The sequence below is a fragment of the Chanodichthys erythropterus genome, chromosome 10 (genome assembly GCF_024489055.1).
Source record: "Chanodichthys erythropterus isolate Z2021 chromosome 10, ASM2448905v1, whole genome shotgun sequence".
NCBI classification, from domain to species: Eukaryota; Metazoa; Chordata; class Actinopteri; order Cypriniformes; family Xenocyprididae; genus Chanodichthys; species Chanodichthys erythropterus.
Window position 1 is genome coordinate 41,530,039 of NC_090230.1, and position 10,018 is coordinate 41,540,056.

The 10,018-nt window shown below is 36.5% G+C and overlaps 2 protein-coding genes across 3 annotated transcripts; one reads left to right on the plus strand and one right to left on the minus strand.

The window, feature by feature from the left end:
* Positions 1 to 1,056: 1,056 nt before the first annotated feature.
* LOC137028688 (uncharacterized) lies at positions 1,057 to 3,003 on the minus strand. Its single transcript, XM_067397794.1, has one exon. The coding sequence runs from the start codon at positions 2,123 to 2,125 to the stop codon at positions 1,067 to 1,069; it is 1,059 nt and encodes a 352-aa protein (XP_067253895.1). The 5' UTR covers positions 2,126 to 3,003; the 3' UTR covers positions 1,057 to 1,066.
* A 55-nt stretch (positions 3,004 to 3,058) lies between these two features.
* On the plus strand, positions 3,059 to 9,932 carry kctd7 (potassium channel tetramerization domain containing 7). Of its 2 annotated transcripts, XM_067397797.1 has the most exons (5): positions 3,059 to 3,662; positions 4,417 to 4,953; positions 5,941 to 6,110; positions 6,310 to 6,488; positions 8,293 to 9,932. In XM_067397797.1, the coding sequence occupies exons 2-5, from the start codon at positions 4,660 to 4,662 to the stop codon at positions 8,667 to 8,669; spliced, it is 1,020 nt and encodes a 339-aa protein (XP_067253898.1). In that variant the 5' UTR covers positions 3,059 to 3,662; positions 4,417 to 4,659; the 3' UTR covers positions 8,670 to 9,932. The 2 variants fall into 2 exon arrangements, with proteins under 2 accessions (XP_067253898.1, XP_067253897.1); XM_067397796.1 differs by having other exon boundaries at positions 3,059 to 4,953.
* Positions 9,933 to 10,018: the final 86 nt, after the last annotated feature.

Consider the following 10,018-nt stretch of genomic DNA (forward strand, 5'->3'; position numbering starts at 1 on the left):
ACACACTTCCACACAATCAATGACAGAAGACAAAGTTGCTGAAATATTCTGAATAATTTATTTTCTTATCTACATCCTCAGAATACATATTCCTCCATATATTTAAATAACCAGAAGGCACACTTAAATTGCATTGTTGTAATTTCAACAAATCTGCATTTCCAGGTTCATCCCAATTTGAGATTGAACCTGCGGTTTGTATAGCACATCCTTAACAATTATCCAATCACAACCCCAGAACATTTCCATCATTCTTCCAAGTGAATGTTACACTTTCATTGTCGAGTCACAAACATTTATTTTGAACACAATACTTGTCATTTATTCTCATATTTAAATTGGTAGCTCAGGTGAAGTGAAGCCAGACATTAATAAACCCAGGTCAGTTTTTACCATGGGCCTTTGTGCAAAATAATGCTGTGTTTACTAGCAGTTTCAATGCATCAGGTTCATTTAATCCTTACATTTTGAATACAGTTTAACAGATGAGGTAGAGCACAATTATAGCTAAAATGGCACCCATTATTACACAGAAACCATTATTAATTGTCTTATCCACCAAAACACCATGGTTTATTTTAAGTACAATAACACTGGAGAAAATATTTCATTATCATATCTATATATGAAGACTTTAGAGGCAAAAGCCATCTTTTAAAATTAGCATTTTTATCAAGCTTGTATGTTTATGTTCAGTAATTTCAATTTAATTGGTCATTTTCATTGCCATTAGCGTGAAATAATTGAACATAAATATACGAGCTTGATAAAAATGCTCATTTTAGAAGAGATTTTCAGATGCCACTTAGGGGCTTTTGCATCTGAAGTCTTTGTAGTACTTTTTTGTAGTAGTATCAATGGTATTTTAAGCAGAAACTGTTTGGGGTTTTTTTTGTGCAAAAACCATTTCAATTTTTAATGGGTATCTTGCCAACGTATTAACTTTAAGGGGGTTGATGCAATTGTCCATATGAAAACAAAAAAAAAGTAAAAATATCAGTACTATATATTTGCATGTTGGCTGTTAAAATATGAGAGATATGCTTCAACTATCCCTGTATCTTTATCACTTGCTAGACTTTAGACTAAGTAAGATGGCGATTGCCATAGCCAGCATTAACCCCACAGTGAACTCCTTCAACCTGCCCAGTTTCACATCCTCATAGTTCTCCTTCTCCTTTCTGAGAATCTCTTCTCTGCGCTGCCGGAGCTGCTTCTCTCTCTGAAGCTGTTCTCCATAGTGTGATCTGATGAAGGTATCAAAGTCGAAGATCTTCTGCTGGGCGGATCCAACGGAGGGGGAGTGTCGGGCTCTGGTCTGCTGTCCTGACGCTGAACTCTCTCTGCTAGTGGGTTTGCTGGATCCCAGCAGGTCTGCTTGACTCAGGATCCCTCGATCGTATTTCCTCCTCAGAGCTTTATTACCCAGGACGTGGTAAGACTCACTGATCTGAGAGAACCTGAACGTGGCCTCCTCGCTCCCTGCGTTCTTGTCCGGGTGATATATGAAGGACTGCTTATAGTAAGCAGTCTTGATTTGTGCATGGGTGGCTGATGGAGAAACTCCCAAAATGTCATAATATGCAGACTTGGATTTGTATAGTGGCTCAGCTGGACTGCCGTTATTCTGTGTGCCACTGTAAGCTCTAGTGAAAGACATAAACTGAGCATTTGCAAGTCCATAGAGAGTCTTTTTATGGAGTTTTCCATGCATTCCCCAACACAAGCTCTTCCAGGACGGTACGTGCACTGGAGATGCCTTAGACTTCAATCCACGGCGGTCATTCCATTTACTAATATTTCCAGAACGGTAGTCCAACGGCACTTTCAGGCTGTGTGCATCTCCACCAGCACCCGTGAAGAGTCTGTTTACATTCCCTTCTGCAGTCTCCAGACCTGCCGGGCTCGTTTCACACAGTCCTTTAGCAGCTCTGACACGGTCATTACGAATCTCACAGAGCTGTATTGAATTTGTTAAAGCTGCAGCATAAGCTGCCTGTGAGACGGGTTTACAGTTTTTATCCAAAAGCGGGAGATTTTGAGGTTTTAAAAGCTTGTAAGCTTCTCTCCCGATCCGCTGTGTGACCTCCGCCATTGCGCAGAGATCACCTAAAACAACCGTCATCTGTTTCCGAGAAGTGACCAATTAGATTTGTCCTTCTTTGTGGGTTGAGTGAAATTTGGCCAATGCCGTGCGAGAAGAATATTTCGATGTAAGAGATTGGTGGGACGTTCAGGTTGTTGTTGCGTAATGGACTATACATGCTACAATTCAACTTTAAAAATTAAACATGGTTTTTGTTAATCATATATACATTTTATTTATTTATTTATCTAAATATATATAGGTCAAAGTATCAGGATATAAAGTGGACAATTACTCAGTGGACAACCTATCAGTAGGCTATTATTACTTGAAATGAATCGCTAAAATATGTTTTTAGATAATTTTACATTTAATGTTAGCCTACTGGAAATACAGTTATTTCAGGTTCTCTGTGGACATGAGAAAATGACTGTAGTCCAATAAATTAAAGTGATTTAAATGAGTAAAATTTAAATTAAGGGCCCTAATAAAATTCTGTTTAACATTATAAATGTTATTAAATGTATTGGGGACACATGCATAAGAACTTTTATTTATCCGGGTAATGCACTGCTTCCTAAATTTAATTCAATTTGCATTTATTTGTATAGCGCTTTTTACAATACATATTGCTTCAAAGCAGCTTTAGCTACAGAAAATGCACGTGTCTACATTAGGCTACAATTTAGAGTGATCTGTTATCACATGTGACTGTGTCCAAGTAATGTATTTCAGAATGTACATGCAGTTAGCTAACATCATGTATTAGTTTTAGGCAGAAACAATGAGCTCATTGAAGTAATTATGTATTATATGTGAATAAAGGCCTAAATTAAATCTGTTCATCATATAAAGTGATCGAGTCTCTTCAGAAAATCTCTTATGAACTTTTTGAAGCATCAAAGTGGTAGCTGCATAGGAAGGACAGAAAGCTCTCAGATTTCATCAAAAAGATCTTCATTTGTGTTCCGAAGATGAACGAAAGTCTTTGGAACGACCTGAGGGTCTACACTGCAAAAAATGCTGTTCTTACTTAGTTTTTGTCTTGTTTCTAGTCAAAATATCTTAAAGATATCTTATCTATCTTAATATCATTTTTCTTGACAAGTAAAAATGATTTTCTTGTTTTCAGGAAAAATAAGTTAGTTCAGAAAAAATTAAAAACAAAATAATCTTATTTCAAACCAAAAATAAGATATATAATCTTGTTTTCAGTTTGGATTAAGATTATTTTTCTTACCCCATTGGTAGATTATTTTGCTTGCTTTAAAGGTGCCCTAGAACCAGTTTTTACAAGATGTAATATAAGTCTAAGGTGTCCTCTGAACGTGTCTGTGAAGTTTCAGCTCAAAATACCCCATAGATTTTTTAAATTATTTTTTTTTATCTGCCTATTTTGGGGCATAATTAGAAATGCGCCGATTCAGCGCTTGGCCCCTTTAAATCGCACGCTCCCTGCCCCCCGAGCTCTCGACCATAATACAGTGCATTTACAAAGTTCACACAGCTAATATAACCCTCAAATGGATCTTTACAAGATGTTCGTCGTGAATACTGCATGCATGCGTCAGATCATGTGAGTATAGTATTTATTTTGATGTTTACGTTTGATTCTGAATGAGTTTGAGGCTATGCTCCGTGGCTAATGCTAACATTACACACTGTTGGAGAGATTTATAGAGAATGAAGTTGTGTTTATGAATTATACAGACTGCAAGTGTTTAAAAATGAAAATAGTGACAGCTCTCTTGTCTCTGTGAATACAGTAAGAAACGATGGTAACTTTAAACACATTTAACAGTACTTTAGCAACATGCTAACAAAACATTTAGAAAGACAATTCACAAATATCACTAAAAATATCATGTAATCATGGATCATGTCAGTTATTATTGCTCCATCTGCCATTTTTTGCTATTGTTCTTGCTTAGAACAATAAGAATAAGTAAGAACAGCATTTTTTTCAGTGTATCACTTTAAACTGGGATAATGTAGCCCTGAACATCATCATAAAGGCTATTCCAGAGTTTAGGAGCCAAATGCGAAACTCTCTCCCTCCTTTAGTGGACTTGGACATCATAGTTACTACCAAAAGTCCAGATTTTTCTGACCTCAAAGAGCATGATGGATAAATACTAAAACTATTCTGGAATCAGTTCATTCATAAACATGAATACAATTCATTACATATATTGTGTGTGCGTGCGTGTGTATGTGTTTTATATATATAACAAATTTCAGCTCTGCCCTACATAAAAGTGATGCCTGATTAACTACGTGTACACAAGTTACGCATGTCTGTAAATCTCTATTTATGTTTACGCCTGTAGCGGAGTACACAGCCAAAAACATTCCAGGCGTGCTCTGTCACCTACGCAATTTGCGTACGTGCTTTACCGAGCACAAGAGCAGTCTCGCATCCACCTGATCAGCCTGTAGACCACACCTCTCGCACGGGGTGTGCTGTGCTACCCTGCCGTCCTCCTGTACACGGACCTGGACATCATAACAATCGTTGACAGTCTACTGTGGGCCTTTGTCTAAACTATTATCAACCCTGCTGTGGTGTGTGCATGCAGCATAATGGAGCAGGCGAAACAAACGGAGAACCGCCTCCGCTTTCCTTTAGCGCAGCAGCTCCGCTTCAAATGGCAACATCACGGGTGAGGAGGTTCGCGCAGGAGGGGCGGACGGTCCCTCCTCAGCCGAGAGTGATGGTGGTGTTTTCGGCTGCGAGTGACACTGAAAAACAGGGAGATGCGATGTCAGGCGCGGACAACGAGGAAGAGGAGTATCGCAAACCAGCCGTACCCGTTCCTAATCTTAATCTAGGGAAGTCCCTTCGCACCTTAGACGCACCTGAGGAGGTAAGTCCCCGAGGTTTAAAGAGGATGTGCTATTATTATCATCATCACCGAGTAGTTTGTTGTACTGTAAGTGTGATTTCTAGATCCAGCTTTAAAATGTCTACGCTTGTCTGGGTTTTCCCCCAATGTGATTTTTTTCCCCCTCCAAAAATAATCTGGAGGAACTGTGTAGTTTTCCAGCGTTTAATCATAACCGTTTCCATAGGCAACAGATGTATTGAGCGTGTTTTCTTCCCGATTACTGCAATCTGATTGGTCCTTCATCCCAGTGGGGCGGGTGAACGCTGCCTTTGATTGGTTCACGTCACATGTCAATCAAATCATATCCTCTGGATTAAACTAATCATGTCTTGCAGACTTCTGTTAAACCCAGAGTGACCTGTCAAGATGTGTATTATGATTAGTCCAACACCTTTGTTTATCATTGCCAAAGGGTTTTAAGGAAATTTAAACGTTTAACAGCATTCAACTTAGTGCATAATGCTTCAAAATTTCAGAAAATGCTAAAGATATACATCTCAGTTCTGGGGCAAAACGATTAACGTACTTTCATTAGTGTACATACATTATTATCTGTTTTTGAAAGGAAACAAGTAAAGACATTTATAATCTTACACAAAATTTATATTTAAAATAAATTCTGTTCTTTTGAACTTTCTATTTATAAAAGCATCCTGAAAAAAAAAAATAGCACAGTTTTCACAAAAAAATATTAAGCAGCACAACTGTTTTCAACATTGATAATAGCGTTTCTTGACACTGAAGACTGGAGAAATGTCTTCTGAAAATTCAGCTTTGCCATCACAGGAATAAGTTACATTCTAAAAGTTATTAAAATAAAAATAATTTAAAATTGTAATTCTATTGCACATTATTTTAACTGTATTTAATCCAGCCTTGATCTTTCAAAAACATTAAAACCTTCTTACATTCTTCCTACATTCAGACTAATACAAAAAGATATTTCTGTTTCTTCTCTCTACCCAGTTTCCTGAGGTCATCCCCCTAAATGTAGGAGGAACATATTTCACCACCCGGCTGTCCACTCTGCGCCGTTATGAGGACACTATGCTGGCTGCCATGTTTAGTGGTCGCCACCAAATTCCCCGGGATGCAGAGGGACGATATTTCATCGACCGTGACGGAGCATATTTTGGGTTAGTGTTTAGATTAGTCATTGTCTGATAATGGTTGGTGCCTAGAACCCAAAAATACAAAGCAAACATTATGATTATCTGAATTTAGCTTTTGTTTTTATTATTTCATCAGTGGATTACTTAAATAACTGCTCGATATCCAGTTTAAAATCGCATGGTTATTAGAAGTGCTTATATATACACACTTCTCTGGCTTTAGGGATATTCTGAATTTCTTGCGAGAGGGTGAGCTGCCTCAGAGGGACCGTGTGCGTGCGGTGCACAGAGAAGCTCAGTATTACGCTCTCGGGCCTCTTTTGGAAAGCCTGGAAGACACGCAGCCACTTACCGGAGAGAAAGTGCGACAGGCTTTTCTTGATCTCTTGCCATATTATAAAGGTAAAATAAAAATAATTAGGGGTGTAGCAATACACTCATGTCACGATTCGGTTCGATACACGATGATGATCTCACGATACGGTACTCTCACGATACTCTGAACAAAGCCAGAGTTGAAAAAGTATCTTTTAGAATTATTACTTGTAACATACGGTAAACTATGGAAGCTTGTTTCCGCCACTTAATAAAAAAAATAAAAAACGTAATTGCGACTTTTTATCTCATTTTATTTTTTAATAAAATAAGTTATAAAGTTATAAAGTCAGAATTGCATGATGTAAAGTCAGAATTGTTTGTATCTCGCAATTCTGATGTTTTTCGCGCAATTGCGAGTTTTTATCACTTCTGATAAATTCTGACTTTATAACTTGCAATTCTGACTTTATATCACACAATTCTGACTATAATTCGCAATTGCACATTATAAAGTCAGAATTGTGAGAGATAAACTCACTATTGCGAGTTTTAACAATTACAGTTTTTTCAGAATTGTGAGTTTATCTTGCAATTTTGACTTTATAACACAATTTTGATTATATCAAGCAATTTTGACTTTATAACTCACAATTCTGACTATATATTACGCAATTCTGACTATATATTACGTAATTCTGACTTTATATCACGCAATTTTGACTTTATAGCTCACAATTTTGACTATATATTATGCAATTCTGACGTTTTTCTCACAATTGGGAGTTTTTATCACTTCTGATAAATTCTGACTTTATATCATGCAATTCTGACTTTATATCACACAATTTTGACTTCATAACTCACAATTTTGACTTTATATCACGCAATTCTGAGAAAAATGTCAAAATTGTGAGAGATAAACTCACAATTGCGAGTTATAACAATTACAATTTTCTCAGAATTGTGAGTTTATCTTGCAATTTTGACTTTATAACACATTTTTGATTATATCAAGCAATTTTGACTTTATAACTCACAATTCTGACTATATATTACGCAATTCTGACTATATATTACGCAATTCTGACTTTATATCACGCAAATTTGACTTTATAGCTCACAATTTTGACTATATATTATGCAATTCTGACGTTTTTTCTCACAATTGTGAGTTTTTATCACTTCTGATAAATTCTGACTTTATATCATGCAATTCTGAGAAAAATGTCAAAATTGTGAGAGATAAACTCACAATTGCGAGTTATAACAATTACAATTTTCTCAGAATTGTGAGTTTATCTTGCAATTTTGACTTTATAACACATTTTTGATTATATCACGCAATTTTGAATTTATAACTCACAATTTTGACTTTATCATGCAATTCTGAGAAAAATGTCAAAATTGTGAGATATAAACTCACAATTGCGAGTTATAACAATTGCGACTTTTTTTCTCAAAATTGTGAGTTTATAACTCTCTATTCTGACTTTATAACTCGCATTTCTGACTTTATATCTCGACTTTATATATCTTTATATCTTTTACAATTTTGAGAAAATTCTGAATTGTGAGATAAAAAGTCAATTACCTTTTTTATTTTTTTATTTCATGGCGAAAAACAAGCTTTCATAGTAAACAGTTAACAAAAAAAAAAAATGCTATATTTGGTATTACATCAGGGGTGAAATTGAATAGGCTTGGATTGGTCCTCTTCCTCTAACTCGTACTTGGCCCCGCCCCATGCTTGGGATGGCCATATTGTCACTATCCACAGTGCATGCTGCATTTTTGTATTGCGCTATTGCAATATATTGTTACGCCTTTAAAACTTATAAATAAAAAAAGTTGTTTTCAATTGACTAAACATTGTTCCTTTTTGCTCCAGATAATCTTGAGCGCATTGTGGAGATCGCAAAGCTTCGTGCCATGCAGAGGAAGGCTCGCTTTGCGAAGCTGAAGATCTGCGTGTACAAGGAGGAGATGCCCATCACCCCTTATGAAAGGCCGCTGTTCAATTCGCTGCGATTCGAGCGTTCAGAGAGCGAGGCCAAGCTGTTTGAGCACCATTGTGAGGTTGACGTGTCCTTTGGGCCCTGGGAGGCAGTGGCTGATGTTTATGACCTTCTTCACTGCATAGTGAGCGACCTGGCAGATCGTGGCATCTCTGCTGACCAGCAATGCATCGGCGTGTGTGACAAACACCTCATCAACCACTACTACTGCAAAAGGCCCATCTATGAGTTTAAAATCACCTGGTGGTGATGTTGAGGTGTTTTGCCAAGTGCACAAGGTCTGAGCAAGTGATGTTTGCTGCTGTCTACAGTTACAATGAACCAGCAAGATCATGGAATCCTACTCGAAATGAGTGGAAATAATAATGACAAGCTTTTCAATAAGATGGCTGTTATTGTGGCAGTTGCTCTTTTGTTTCTTCATGAAACTGCAGTTTGCAACCCGAAATTTCCTTTATGGGCAGCTCTATTGATTCCTTAGTTTTTGTAAGTAATTGTTTAACTTAGAATAAACCCAGAATTGTTCCATCCAGTGATAGTTTTAAAGGGGTTTTCTGGAATTGTCCTCAGAGGAAGTGAATTTATGTGAAACAGTGTTTCCTATTCTAAATATTACGACATCTCTGCAAATATGTTTCTGTGTTAGATGTAATGAATGTATTAAGTGTTGGATCAAAGAATCAAACAACTGGACTCAAATTGGGAAATTGGACGTTTGCCATTGCTTGTGATGCATTTCTTAAGAAGAAAACCTTTTTTTCCCTACAGTATTTTAAAGTTCTTTTACCCAATTGTTTAACCACTTATATATGTAGGACCTGGTCTATATTTTGTTGCCAATAATAAGCACTACAGATCAAACAGATACTGACTTTAACTAGAATACAAAGGTCTGGTATTTAAATCCACCCAAAGCTTCACAAAAAGCCTTCTAAAATAACCATACACCACTAGGCAAGCATACAATTTTTGATTTATGTACATAAATAAACCTTCTCAAAAATGTATTTTTTAGAATAAGTTTATGTACTATGTTGAAAATGAAATCTCCTGAATGTGAATCAAAAGAAGTATATATTTAAAATTATACTAAAAGACTGTTAGCCACCTTATTGCAGGTTAGATTGCCTATTTTGCTACTTTGACACTTTATGAAATTATTTTCTGCTGCCAGTAGCTTTTGTCCATGCTTTTAATTGCCATAACCCTCAGCAATTGCATATGATTTAGCAGTATTTGTTCATTTAGTCTTCTGAAACCTCTCTCTCATTGGTTTGCTGTGAGAGCTGTGAAGGCCACATGAAGTTGCATGAGCTCTCTGTGTTTTGGCAGCAGAATATTTAATACGAGATAAAACGCATCTGTTAATCCTAACTGGCTTTGCCCAGTTTACTTTATGTTGCTCGAGTCTAAACCGATGCATATTTGTTCTCTGTTGTACATTTGTTGTATACTGTTGTTTGAATTGCATTATTGGACTGGCTCTTATTGTGCTGATAATAAACCAAATATTTTGCAATTTATTAGAAGCAGGGCTTTTTCATTTTAAACTTTTATAATAATGCTTCATTTATCAGATTTTGTACAGAAAAAGTTGAT